The sequence below is a fragment of the Penicillium hordei genome, assembly GCF_028827395.1.
Source record: "Penicillium hordei strain IBT 12815 chromosome Unknown utg000003l_segment0_segment0, whole genome shotgun sequence".
Taxonomy (NCBI): Eukaryota; Fungi; Ascomycota; class Eurotiomycetes; order Eurotiales; family Aspergillaceae; genus Penicillium; species Penicillium hordei.
In genome coordinates, this window is record NW_026623144.1 from 3,960,443 (window position 1) to 3,974,293 (window position 13,851).

General features: G+C 49.9%; 6 protein-coding genes across 6 annotated transcripts; 2 read left to right on the top strand and 4 right to left on the bottom strand.

Annotated features, from left to right (window-relative positions):
• Positions 1-564: 564 nt before the first annotated feature.
• On the top strand, positions 565-1,996 carry N7537_006714 (SIS domain-containing protein; the record flags this gene model as incomplete). The annotated part of the gene is made up of 2 exons (XM_056897771.1): positions 565-936; positions 1,049-1,996. 2 exons carry the CDS (start codon positions 565-567, stop codon positions 1,994-1,996), a joined length of 1,320 nt encoding a protein of 439 aa, XP_056753556.1.
• A 310-nt stretch (positions 1,997-2,306) lies between these two features.
• Positions 2,307-3,345, bottom strand: N7537_006715 (class I SAM-dependent methyltransferase; the record flags this gene model as incomplete). Its single annotated transcript, XM_056897772.1, has 2 exons — positions 2,307-3,061; positions 3,156-3,345. The coding sequence occupies 2 exons, from the start codon at positions 3,343-3,345 to the stop codon at positions 2,307-2,309; spliced, it is 945 nt and encodes a 314-aa protein (XP_056753557.1).
• Positions 3,346-3,676: 331 nt separating this feature from the next.
• Positions 3,677-5,376, bottom strand: N7537_006716 (putative proline permease; the record flags this gene model as incomplete). The annotated part of the gene is made up of 2 exons (XM_056897773.1): positions 3,677-4,982; positions 5,042-5,376. The coding sequence occupies 2 exons, from the start codon at positions 5,374-5,376 to the stop codon at positions 3,677-3,679; spliced, it is 1,641 nt and encodes a 546-aa protein (XP_056753558.1).
• Positions 5,377-6,453: 1,077 nt separating this feature from the next.
• Positions 6,454-8,772, bottom strand: N7537_006717 (putative C6 transcription factor; the record flags this gene model as incomplete). The annotated part of the gene is made up of 6 exons (XM_056897774.1): positions 6,454-6,820; positions 6,903-6,994; positions 7,046-7,654; positions 7,707-8,124; positions 8,182-8,629; positions 8,730-8,772. 6 exons carry the CDS (start codon positions 8,770-8,772, stop codon positions 6,454-6,456), a joined length of 1,977 nt encoding a protein of 658 aa, XP_056753559.1.
• A 689-nt stretch (positions 8,773-9,461) lies between these two features.
• On the bottom strand, positions 9,462-11,498 carry N7537_006718 (putative MFS sugar transporter; the record flags this gene model as incomplete). The annotated part of the gene is made up of 8 exons (XM_056897775.1): positions 9,462-9,661; positions 9,726-9,786; positions 9,846-10,002; positions 10,055-10,149; positions 10,212-10,403; positions 10,460-10,869; positions 10,931-11,020; positions 11,105-11,498. 8 exons carry the CDS (start codon positions 11,496-11,498, stop codon positions 9,462-9,464), a joined length of 1,599 nt encoding a protein of 532 aa, XP_056753560.1.
• A 471-nt stretch (positions 11,499-11,969) lies between these two features.
• N7537_006719 (UPF0075 domain protein) lies at positions 11,970-13,393 on the top strand (the record flags this gene model as incomplete). The annotated part of the gene is made up of 3 exons (XM_056897776.1): positions 11,970-12,047; positions 12,097-12,171; positions 12,227-13,393. 3 exons carry the CDS (start codon positions 11,970-11,972, stop codon positions 13,391-13,393), a joined length of 1,320 nt encoding a protein of 439 aa, XP_056753561.1.
• Between the last annotated feature and the right edge of the window lie 458 nt (positions 13,394-13,851).

Genomic DNA, 13,851 nt, shown 5'->3' on the forward strand with positions numbered 1-13,851 from the left:
GGACTCAATAGACCTCTTGGGTTAGACGCCAATTGCTCCAAACCTGATCAAATCAAAGGTTACACATAGAAAAGTCTCTTGAACAAAGTACGCACCTTCGTATGCACCTTCGTATACACGTGAAAAGCAAAGCGGCCGACTATTATTAATATTCAATAGAAATGTTCTCTTATACTGCATCGGATATACTCGACTAGGCAGATCGCATCCACATTCACCATTATAGCATAGGATGACACCATATTATTAGACGGGGGTAGACGGAATGTAAATGCGCATCAGCAATCGTCAGAAAGGGGGTATTACAGTTATTAATCCAAATAAAACCCTAATGCCCCTCAAACAGACCACCTATGCGCCTACATATGTATGTAAGAAGTAATAATTCCCCGGTCTTACACTAAACACCGATCCCCGATCGCCCACTGGTTATCTTCCGTTATCGACTGATCTTGGATCTTCGGCCTCCGCAAATTAACCGGCCAAGACGTGCGCAGAGACCACTTCGCTCATAACAACGATCTTACTTCCAGTCACTATGCTTTAAACCATTGAGAACTCGCCATGTTAATGTTCGAAGAAACCACCCCGGGCGACCCCTCGTGGCCTCTCACCCCTCCTAATTCATCCGATCCAGTACCAAAAGATGTCTCATCGGTGGTGACAGCAATCCATGTGATCTCAACCGAGCGAGCGGCCCTCGCTCACCTTGAGCACATCTACCAGACCGACGCGCGAGCGCAGCACGATCTCGCCCGGGCCGTGGATCAGATTGCGCGGAGCGTGCGCGAGGGTGGGAAACTGGTCGTTTGCGGGGTCGGGAAAAGTGGGAAGGTCGGACGCAAAATAGAGGCTACGATGAATAGTCTCGGTGTGTATAGCGCGTTCCTGCATCCGACTGAAGCCTTGCATGGCGATCTGGGATTGGTTCGGCCGGTAAGCCCACCTGCGCCTGCATAAGAGGCGTGCTCTTGAACTTTGGACCGATCACCTTTGGGTCTTTTTGAAAAGATATTGGAACACCTAGATACTAACTTGGTCTATCCAGAATGATACCGTTCTTCTCATATCCTTTTCTGGTCGCTCACCGGAACTCTTATCTCTGCTCCCGCATCTTCCCGCTACTGTTCCGGTGATCGCTCTTACATCGCATACACATCCTGCTTCATGTCCGCTTCTCTCGTTGCATGGCCCATCGGGGATGGGTATTCTTTTACCGGCTCCTATTCATGAAGATGAAGAATCTTCTTTCGGTGTGAGCGCGCCCACGTCGTCCACGACGGTGGCTTTGTCGCTGGGTGATGCGCTGGCTATTGCTACGGCCCGGAAGTTGCACACCGCGACAGGGAAGAGCCCTGCAGAGGTCTTTCGGGGGTTCCACCCTGGTGGTGCTATTGGAGCGGCGGCGGCGGCGGCAGAGACGCCGCTAACCACGCCGTCGAGTGGTATGTCAACGAGGGCATTTGACTCCCCAGCGTCGTCTATGTCTCTTCCATGGGAGGAAATCACGAATACTCAGTTGATTCCTCCTTTCACTTTGCACTCACCACCGGAACAACGTGTCATTTCTCGAGATATGCTGGTCCCCCTCGATCAGATTCCCACTGCCTCCGCGTCTTCATCGCAGTCACCCGGCGATGTCCGTCTTCTCGATATCCTTCTGACAGCCATCCAGAATCCCAATGCCAAATCATGGGTACTGTTGTCTCCGTCTGAAATAATCCCTCCACGGCACATTCGTGCGCTCCTTTCTCCTGGTGGAGATATGGACATGCGTGTGTCCGAGGTTATAGCCAAGAATCCTGGTACTTCATTCGTTGTACCTCAAAGTAAATGGCTCTTGGTGGCAGACTCAACACCCTTGGCTGAAATTCGACGTACTGTTTCTGAATCTCGAAATAGATCAGATTCCGTCTCTGTCGTTGCTGTCGTGAAGGATACAGCCTCCGGCAGTTTCTTAGGGGTGATGGAGGCAGAGGATCTATTGGATGGATGACATGGCTGAAAAGCGACCCTGTTTTCTTCTTCTTTCTTGGATATACTCACTCGATTTTACATATCGTTCGCATTATCATGCATTCGGTTGACGATGTTACGCCCGCACAGCTTTGTTTCTCTTTGCATACTACTTTTTTTTTTCTAAATGCACATTTACAATCGAAGCCTGAGCCTCACAGCCAAGGCTGTTCATACACGATGCAAATCAACGCCAATGATATTTCTCATGGTAATACAATCAGTATGCAAAGTCCCAGGTCTATATAGTACAGAATACCCTCTCCCGACACACAACACAACAATCACAATCAAGCCTTAACAATCGGCTTAATACCCTTATGGATAGCAGCAATACCACCGGTAAGATTCTCGAATCCCTGGCCAGGAATCATAAACCCAGCCTTCTGAATCATCCCCCTAAACTCCTCCTGACTGGGGAACCGCTCAATACTCTCAACAAGATACTGATAACTATCCCGATCCCCAGCGACAACCTGCCCAATAAGCGGAATAGCACTAAAGTTCCAGCGCTTATAAATCCCATCTAGAACGGGGTTATCAACCTTACTGAACTCCATACAAGCAAAGACACCACCGGGCTTGAGCACACGATACGCCTCATTCAGCGCAGCCTGCTTATCCGTGAAGTTCCGGATTCCAAAAACCACAGTGTAAAGATCCACCGAGGCGTCGGGGATATGCGGCATGTGCTCAGCGTTCGCCTCGACAAAGTCCAGTCGCGACGTGTTGTAGTAGGGGGTGTCGAGCGAGCGCTTGCGACCCTCGGCCAACATGTCCGCGTTGATATCGCTGATCGTCACGCGGGTCTCCATGTCGTGGTTGACGTTCGTCGCGTGGTCCAGCATCCGGAAGGCGATGTCACCGGTCCCGCCGGCGATGTCCAGGATGTTCCAGCCGCGTTGGTCGGCGGTCATGGCGGGGAGACAGGAGCCTGGGTTTAGGGATCGCACGAAGTGGTCTTTCCAGAGGCGGTGGATGCCCAGGGACATTAGGTCGTTCATGCGGTCGTAGGAGGCTGCTACGGAGCTGAAGACGGCGCCGACTGTAGGGTTTTGGTGGTTAGCTATGAGGTTCGGGGTTTGGTTCAATTGAGATGGTGGTCAATTGGATAGGTTGAGGGAGATCCTGGTCCTTACCTCGTGTCTCTTTCTCTGACTCGGGCACATTGGTGAAGCCGAAGTGTGTCATGCGGTCATTGCCTGGCTTCTGCTCCTGGGTGCGGTTGGCGCAGGAGAAACAGCGGTAGGGAGTGGTGGGTTGGAACGCGCGACGCTTGGCGCTGTAGTGCAAAGCCCGCCAGGCGGAGCGAGTAGACATGGTGGACATTGGAATTGATGTTTGTAAGTCTGGAGAAGCTCAGGTGAGCCGGGCAACTTTTCTTTTCCAGTCCCGGTCCCCACCGGTGCGTGCCCTTAGGCATCCCCGCACAGACCAACCAGAGCGTCTGGTTTATAGTAATGCTCTTGCTGTAGAAAAGACATTGGGATTTTATAATTATGCTTAAATTGGGTGTTTTTCTATCATCGGCTATGCTGGCCAACTACTGTAGTTATTATACCTACTATGTAAGTTTTGGAAATAGCAAATATCAAGTGGAGTATGATCCAATGAAGAAAAAGATAGAAGTATATATACAAAGTATCAAGCATAGGAATAATCACCACATTTTCTCCCATACCCGCTTCACCCAATGCATTTTAGCCAGCTCCTCCTTCCGGCGTTCCGCCCAGCCACCTTCTTCCCAGATCTTGCACTCTTCATCGATCTCCGCCTTCCCAGAGTACAAATCTGCCTCTGCAACTTTCACAAAGGAACTCCGATGATACACCTTCCAGAAGACAAACATGACAACCCAAAATGCGAGACCGAAATACGAGGTAATGAAGCCTTGCACACTGAACGGCTTAAAGACAGAGAAGCCATTGAACACAGCGGTCAAACAGCCAATAACGATAGCGAGGATGGCACCGTATGGCTGGAATGGTGCAGCCCAAGGGACGAAAGACTTGCGGTCGATTCCTTGCGCTTTCATAGCGCGGTACCAGGCGATAAAGACGCAGACCATGCCCGTGTAGGTGAGAACGAAGGCGATGGTAGTCAGATCGACGAACCAGAAGAAAACCTCGACGGAAGAGGTACTAGCCACGAGGAAGGTAATGCAAGACAAGACAGATACTGTGATGACACAGTAGATGGGGATGCCGGATGCAGTACATTTCAAAAGGAACTTCGGCGCCTGGCCATCACGGGCGAGAGAGTAGAGTGTGCGGCTGGAGCTGTAAAGGTAGGCATTACCACAAGACCATCCCGAGAGCAGGATCAGGAAGTTGATCAGATCCGGCAAACCTCTTATACCGAGGTTTTCGATTCCGATAACCCAGGGTGAAGCAGCGGAGCCAGCAGCACCGTCAGTAATGGCGGACATGAGACGTGGGTCGCGGGGACTGCAGATGATGCCTACAGCCAGGACTCCGACGACATAGAATCCAACAATACGCCAGAAAGTCATCTTCGCAACTCGGGGGATGGTCACCCGTGGGTTCTGAATTTCTCCTGCGGCCAGGGCTGGGAGATCGGGGCCAGCCACGGAGAAGGCGGCGTAAACCATGACGGAAAAGAAGCCCAAGAATCGGCCCGTGGTGCCCTCGGTATAATATTCGAACATGACGCCCTCGGTCCAATTCCTGAAACCATAGACATCGTGCTTGGGGTTTCCTCCGACCATTGTGATGAAGGTGAGGAGGACAAGTCCAATGAGGAGAAGGATCTTGGTCGATGCTAGGACGAACTCGCTCTCGCCGTACCATTTCACAGAGACAAGGTTGAGCATTGTGCAAACAACCAGTGCCATGGCTACCCACACGGCGGGATTAACGCTTGTGTTCCAGTATTGCATGATTGTTGAGACTGCAGAGTACTCTGTACAGACTAGCATTACACCGCCGTAGAAATATACCCAGCCCCTAGAAGGGTTAGTGTCTGCAGCGTAAAGCAAAGCGAGATAGGGCATGGAAAGTCTTACATAGCAAACCCAAATGCCGGGTCAATAAACCGGGCAGCGAGCTCAAAGATCGACCCACGAATAGGAAGGTATGCAGCCATTTCTCCAACACACAGATTGACAGGCAAGATAAAGAGACATCCCCAAATAAGATACCCAAGGAACAGTGACAGCGGACCGGCATCCCGTAGGTAAGATCCAATACCGACGAAAAGCCCCGTACCGATTGAGCCCCCTATGGCCATTAATTGCACATGTCTGGATGACAGACCGCGCTGTGTCTCTCGGTAGGGTGAAACATCGCCTGCGCTAGTATCCTCAGGGATGGAAACGTCTGTAGAAACTTTTTTCTCCATGGCAAAATACTACTCAAGCCTATACTGACTCCCGACCAAGAGACGGGGAACATGACCCTTTATATGCGCACTGACATCGGGATCAAGAGTGTGCGGAGCCAAGAAGGATGTTGATAGACAGCATACATGTTGATCATACAACCTCTAAACAAGACTGCCAAGAACATTGGCGTGCGAGACACGAGACCTTAAACGCTACTGATAAGAGAGATATCGAGCAAGATTACCTCAGTCTTCGGGATCGTCCCAAAAGGGGGAGGAGAAGGCGATGCTAAACCTTGAGTATCTGCCAAGTGATAAGCTTATCAGAGATTAACGGGGACTGGCCGTGGTTGACTAGTCCATTGGACCACTTGGGGGGACCCTGCTCCGGCCTGACAAACTAAGACTTTTGATAAGACATGTTAATGCCTCAAGGACTCTCCCATTTGTGGGGTAAACTCTTAGACAAAATCAAAACATTGATATCGGAAGGTGCTCAGGGGATGGATGGTTCACGGAAACCTTAAGACCAGTAGGCTTAAAGTAATTCATAATGTTATATCATCTTCCAATGGCCAAAAAAAATTCTCCGATGCCCTGGGATCCATTCACTTTTGGACTGCGGTGTACAGTGTACATATCGTGACGTTCTCTCTTAACTTTTAAGACGGCCGACACACAGCCGAAGCCAAAAGGTATACCCCCGCATTTTAAGCAAGCCAGCGGGGCCTGAGCACTAGACGCCGGCCCGGTCTGTATATTTCCTAGGTTAAGGTTAAGGTCCATGACGCGCAAGACTTTGCTTATGTATAATGAATGAGGCCTATATATATATATATATGGTTAAGTTTTAGGTTTGGGATAAGAATTCCAAGGTTGTGTTCTAGAAAATGTGAAAGGTATGAAATGCAAACACAGCAAGTATAGGTAGGAGAAACGAATAGCGGTAATAAACACAAATCGCGAGTTCATTTCGAATACCGCCAGAGATATAAAATATAAACAGATGACTAGATACAATCCTTTTGATCTAATCTATGAAATAATTGAAAACACACCCTTAGACTCCCACAAATCCACACCCAAACCAGTGAATCATTCAAACGCCAACGGTAGAAAACCCTCCGTATGAGCCCCATCCAACGGCCACGGCCAATCCGACAACAATTCCGGCGGCAGCTGGAACTGCATCATCTGCTCGCCCATTGCCGGCGGCGGACCGACTGTGGGGACCGGCCCACTGGGAGGAATGTATGTTGTGGGTGGAATCGGGACTTCGCGTTTAGTCTCCATGGGGATTGTGTTATGTTGAGGGCGCGGGTGTTGCGCCGCGAGGTTGAGTAGTCGGGAGGTACGCATGTAGCCATCGATTCTGTCTACCTGCGACCGGAGTCGTTGGCTGGCGCCGGCGGCGCGCTGGAGACCTGTCTCGAGGCGGCCTAGGAGATCGGCCATTTCGAGTCTGCGGGGAGGTTAGTGTTTTGGGTGGTTGGTTTGGGATATGCAAAAAAAAAGAAGAAAGAAAAAAAGAATCAAAGACTTACAGCAACGTGCGGACGCGTTGGTAGGATGCTTCTGATAAACTTCCTTCCATTACAGAGCCGAGGATATAGCCGATTCCGCCGAGATGATGGAGCTGCGAGAGTTTAGTAAACGAGGGCTAGGGAAACAATGATGATTTACATACCAAAGGAGAGCTGATGGCATTCAAATACTCCACGGGAACTTTGCTGAAGACACTGAGAAGTTCTCCAGCCACGTCACATTTGCGGTCCACGCCAAGCTCTTCCGCTGACAAGAGCACCATCCGTAGGAGCTGCAGTGTTGCCTGGATGTTGGCAGACTGGAACCCGAACAGATCCTTGGCCATGTCACCTGTAGTGGGTGGGGTTTCTTTAAACTGTGACGGTAGCGCGGCGTACATGGATAGTACCCTTTCCATAACTGCTGGTTCTGACATAGATGCCGGGGTGAACAGAGACCACACCTGTGAGGTTCCGTTGGCCGACGAGAAACGACGTCGATTGCCATCGACGACGTATTCTAGAATTCGATACAGATCTGTCGTAAAGTTCCAGCCCCGAAGCCATGCTACAGGTTGCCGTGATACGACTGTTACATCGTCCGGGCTGATGCCTGACTCTGGAGACACAGGCGGAAGCCCGTAGCCGTGTGGTGTGATGAACTCATCGTCAACTTCACTCGGGTATCGTACTAAAGAATGCGCTTCGCGGTATCGAATCACACCTCCCCATACAATAGTGGAATAAATATCCAGCGTATAGATAGACCAGAACTTCAGACCTAGAGTTAGTGGAAAGAGTAAATAAAGATGAAGGAACACATACCAGTCTTCGCCGCTCCTCAGTTTCAATAGCAGTCAGGTTCTTTGGCCAAAGCTTTTCATCATGGAGGCCCTCCATGGTGGTAAGAGTGTGGTACATGCCGGAGTACTTCTGCATATTCTTGATCTGGCCGTTTTGGATGCTGGCAATTGCGAGAACAGCGCATGCACGCATATAGTTGACGCCTCTTGCCGCCGCAAGGTCTCGGGGAATAGAATCCTTGGCGGCCGCATAAAATGCCTCGGATGGAGGTTCGGCAAGTTCATCGCGATGCCATCTATTAGTGAACAGCGCGCCATCACGCGCGCGCCCAGAAACCAAAGCGCATACTGCCATTGTTGAGGCGAACAACCCCGGATCCCGGAGGTGCTCTTGGTTATGAACTCTCTCAATGAAAGATTGTTTGTGGAAAAGCGGGAAGCTAGAGGTTTATCAGCCATAGAAAAGGAGAAGGAGCAAAGATCAGGTGTATCCGTACATTGGATAGACAATCTCGAAGTATACTTGCACAAGATTTCGGATTTGACGATCACTGGCGATGGCGAACGCATTCCATGAGTTTCGCAACGCGCCGTCATCATCATACCCCTCCGTTGCCACCCCGCCAGCATTAAAAGTAGACCATGGATCCCCCGTCCATGACGGGCGGTGGGCGGACTCGGTGTAATACGAGCTCCTCGACGCAGAGGAATTTGACATCCTTCCTGTCGCCTGCGCAGCAGGCGGGACAGGGAGAACATTCTCAGGGGCAGGGGTTCCTACCAACGGAGTGTCCCGCATCGAAGCCCTGGTGCCAGCCTTGACGCCCCGGCGCTTTGCGGGGCGATCAAAGGTGCACGGGACGTCAAAATCCGCACAATTCTGACATCTGCCTAGCGGGTCTTCACTTCTGCCGCACTTGATGCTGCGTCTGTTGCAGAAGTCGCCTGTGAATGCAACATGAGCGTCGAGCTTCCTAGTACAATCCGGGGGAATAATTGCCGCCAAGGGCAAGTGGAGTATACAATTGAACATGGGGCATCTTACAGGCTTTGGAGACGCGTTGCAGTTTTCGAGGTTTTTGCGACATTCAATTCATTAATTCATTCCAATCTTGGAAGGTGGTCGCAGCAAGGAAGCGGGAGATAATTGGGCCCCCGAACTTCGGCCAAAAACGGGGTTCCGTGAGGGACACGGGTCGCGTGTGGGAAATCGTGGGGTAAGGCTGTGCAAAATTGGGGAAAAACGCAAAAAAGAATTGACCAAACTCAAGCAAATTTCTCCGACATCGATGCGCAATTGAATTGCTTGAAAATGAGTGAGGATAAAAGTCGGCATTAGAGTTACAAGCCACAGAAGATGACTCAGCAGCGTGTCATTCCAGGATGGACGGCCCCCTGAGGGACGATCGAAAGCAGTGGAGATTTGGACGATCATTGGGTCGGGAAGATTGGGTACAATATATTATGTACAACGTTGCAGATCAATTGATATTTGCACGTAAATGTAAGAGAATATTCAATATGTCGATGATATTTGCCCAAGGTGATATGTAGATATCCTTGACTAGTTGTATATTGAAGGCTACGACTAACCCACAGGGCCCACTACTAGTAACAAGTGAAAAATGAAGAAGGGTGTGATTACACTCTTTATAATACATTAAGTGCTGGCCACAACTGTCGGTACATGATCTGATATACATGTGTGTTGCTTCGGGGGTAGGTGTAACACGATCAAAGCGCGTTATATGGGATCACGTAAATGGCTGGTGAAACCTTAGACAGTTTCAAGTTTAGACGGGGAGGTTGTCAGCTCGGTCTTGCCGTCACTGAGAGCCCCACTACTGTTGACGCCATGTTCAGCGAGGACATCGCCGTGGAGCTTATAGGCCTGTTCCATCTTCCAGTAGAATGGACTGGAGGTTGAGAAAAGAGCATCAATCGACTCAAGAGAGCGGTTGCGGGTTTCGGGATAGACTGAGGAGAAGAACATGTTAGATCCTAGAACTGGACGTGGATCAAGAAGACATCAAACACATACATAGGTAGACGATCGGGATCCAGATGAGGTTAAGGCCAGCGAACAAAAAGTATGTACGGCTCTAAAAGGTTCCAACCTGATTAGTATCTCCATTAAAGTGGGAAAGTCGAGGGTACTTACAGTCATAACATTGAACATGATAGGGTTGACTAAAGTGGTCATACCCACTCCAATAGCCCACCCCGTGATCCCGAACCCATTTCCTTGGGCTCTTAGATCACTGGGGAAAATCTCAGTAGGGACCAAGAAAGCAACCGTACCCCAAGTGGCAGCATAACTAGATATCTCTTTAGTATGTGAAAAGAATCGCCAATTCCATGTGGACTTACCCCAGATTGAATAAAAAGAGCATAGTCACAGCACCAGGCGCATATTGAGATGCCTTTTCAGGGTTATGCAGCGACCCTTCATAAACAGCTCCAGCCTATAAAATTGTTAGGAGAAATCCTTGAGAAAGCACTTCGATCTGTAGAAGAAAAAACTCACAATAAGGTTGACTGCAAACAAAACAGCCGCTCCGCCCATCAAACACACCCGTCGGCCCAATCGGTCAATGATTTGAGCACTGATAATGGTACCTATAATTCCAATTGTGTTGATTCCTCCAGCCAGACCGTTTTGCTTTATATCACTATAACCTGCCTGGGCAAGCAACGTCGGAGAATAGGCAGTGACAGCCTATAATCATTATTAGCACCCCGATGGCTGTTCACGGAACTGGTTGCGCAACTCACCGTAATGCCTGTCCAGGACGCCATAATTTGAAGCCAAACACATAACCAAGCTCGTCGGCCCAAGTTCAGCCCCGGCTTTCCACCCTTTCCAAATAATATCTTCACGAACTCAATCGGGGAGCTGCGCTTGCTTCCCTCCGCTGTGACTATAATCTCAAGGTATTCTCGGTCGATATCTTCCTGGGAGGCTCGGTCTTTGCGAATACGATTCAAAAGGTCTCGCGCTTCATCATTCCGCCCCACCGAGGCCAGATAGCGGGGGCTATCCGGCAACATTTTGATAAAAGCAACTAGAAGGAGTGCCGGGAAACATTGAAAGGCGAGTAGGAAGCGCCATCGTACGTCCGAGTAACCGTTATCGACGAAAGCGAGACCGAAGGAAATCCAGTATGCGACGGAGATTCCTAGATCTTGAAAATAATCCACGTCAGAAAGGGCCCCCACAGTGGATATCGTGAACCGCCGACTCACAATTGGCAATGAAGACATAACCCAAAAAGCCACCTCGATGGTTTGCGGAAGAGGTCTCTGATACTAATACCGGGGTAATGCCAGTCAAAGCTGTGAGAAGAAAAAAAAATAAAAAATTAGAACCGTAGCTACTTGTAAGCCCCAAGCTGAGGCACGGCCAGGAAGGAGTCTTACCCCCGGTCCCGATCCCAGTAACCACTCTAGCACATAGCATGAAATTTGAATCCTGTGCGCCTGCTTGCAGGGCGCCACCTATTAGCGCAAATAATGATCCAGCAAGTAGGCCGTTAATCCGACCGACTCGATCTGCAAGCCACCCGCCAGCGAAACAACCGAAGATCGCACCCAGGTAATAGATGCTGACAATGCCACCCTGGTGAGTGGTGTCGGTCACTGTCCCATCTGGTTCACCGATGCCAACTTCTGTCACATATCTCGGTGAGCTGTTGACGCCACCCATCACACCCTGGTCATATCCCTCGAAAAAGATGGAGATCAGCGAAAAGATTTGGATAGCCACATTCAGCTGACGCGGCGAAAGTCGCTTCCATAGGGTGGTGTAGCCCATGGTAGATGATAAAGATGATCAAGACGATCAAGACGATAACCCACTTCCCCGGATTTCTATAGATCGCTATAAAGCGAAAAAGAAGCTCTCTCGAGTAATTGACCCGCCCCCGGCATTTGTTGAAGAATCTGAAGGTCAAGATTGGTAAGACCGGGTGCGCTTTGGAGGCCAAGCCCACGATATTTTCAAGCGTATAGCCATTTATCATTTGTAATTTCCTAATAGGCGTTTTGCCGATCATCCATTCTGCCTTTCTAGGGTTGTTAATTAATATTAGAACTATCAGAATCGAGCATACTGGAGCGGATTTATCGGTCTCCACCATTCCTCGGTTGGTTCATTATGGGTACCGGCTGAGAGGATCGGGACTGGTTAAATAGAGGACTTGATCCTCAAGATGTTTCGTTTCCCCCCCCCCCCCCCCAGTTGTTTCTGATATTTCTACGTGTTATTTGCAATTTGGAATCAAACATGGCATCCAATTCCATTAATGGCAATGGCCATAGTTTAGACATCACTGTTTTGGGTTTGAATAGCGGAACGTCCATGGTGGGTGGCTCTCTGTTCAGTTGAGAAACACCAAACTCATCAGTTATAGGATGGCATCGACTGCGCTCTTTGTCGATTCCGACAGGAGACCCCCGAATCGCCCATGCACTTCGAACTACTAAAGGCAAGTATAGACGGGAATGCTCCATAGAGTACGACATACTGACTAATGATCGCAGTATGGAGAAATTCCACTTGAGCCGGTCATCAAAAAGAGGGTGATGAACATGATTCTCCATAATAAGACCTCCCCCTCGGAGTTGTCTGAAGTGAATGTGATCCTGGGCGAGACCTTTGCCTCAGCTGTGCACCAGTTCTGTAAGGATTACGATGTGGATATCAAATCAATTGACGTCCTCGGATCCCACGGCCAAACCATCTGGCTACTCTCCATGCCAGAGGCGGGCGAGACCCGCAGCGCTTTGACTATGGCCGAGGGCACATTCCTAGCCTCGCGCACGGGCATTACATCGGTCACCGACTTCCGTGTAAGTGACCAGGCAGCTGGGCGTCAGGGAGCACCCCTCATTGCCTTTTTCGACGCGCTAGTGCTGCACCACCCAACAAAGCTGCGTGCATGCCAGAATATTGGTGGTATCGCAAATGTCTGCTTTGTCCTCCCGGACAGCCACGGTGGAGTTGACGCCTGCTACGATTTCGACACTGGTCCAGGAAACGTGTTCATCGATGCCGTTGTGCGCCACTACACGAACGGCAAGCGCGAGTACGACCAGGATGGCGAGATGGGTGCCCGCGGTACCGTCGACCAGGAACTTGTCGACGATTTCCTGACACATCCCTACTTCGCGCTTGAGCCCCCCAAGACAACCGGCCGTGAAGTTTTCCGTGACACTATCGCCCACGAATTTATCGTTAAAGCCGAGGCCAAGGGCCTCCAGCCTGACGATGTCGTCGCCACCATCACGCGTGTTACCGCCCAGGCCATCGTGGACCATTACCGTCGCTACGCTCCCAAGGACCTCGAGATCGCCGAGATATTTATGTGCGGGGGCGGCGCCTACAACCCCAACATCGCCGCCTTTATCCAGGAAAATTACCCCAACACGCGGATTATGATGCTCGACGAGGCTGGCATCCCTGGCGGCGCCAAGGAGGCTATTACGTTTGCTTGGCAGGGAATGGAGGCTGTGGTCGGCCGCTCAATCCCTGTTCCCACTCGTGTTGAGACTCGCCAAGAATATGTCCTCGGTAAGGTGTCTCCGGGCAAGAACTACCGCAACGTCTTGCGTCAGGGCATGTTATTTGGCGCTGGTCTTGATCATCTTCCCCCAGTGAAGGAGATGATTAACTACGTTGATGGCAAGGCTTTCGACAACAAGTGGTAAATACGGGTTACGTACTTTTTTGTTCTATCAAGCCCTTTGCATAACGGTTTTGGGATGCATTTATATACTATTTAGGCTTTTTTTTCTTTTGGCGCAGCCTTACAATGATAACATATATATGGACTGACGAATGTGAGGTTGTTCCTGGCTTTTTTTTTTTTTTTTTTTTTTTTCACGTGTCGGTGAATATGTCAAAATCTACATAGAAATGAGAATAGACTCAACCGGCAAAATTTGATGCTAATGCACATCATAGTGCGTTCAAAGTAGTAAACACCAAGCACGCGATCCACTGCACTAGAACCACTAGCATAACTCAGTTTTCATTAAGCTCTATGTCCATACGTTGAGTTCGACACAGTAAATATCCATTCAGCCATTTTGGCAGTGCCGTTGGCACGTGCAGAAAATGGCCCAGAGCTGTCTATTTACATCGGCAGTTGTTCGGGCCCGAGATT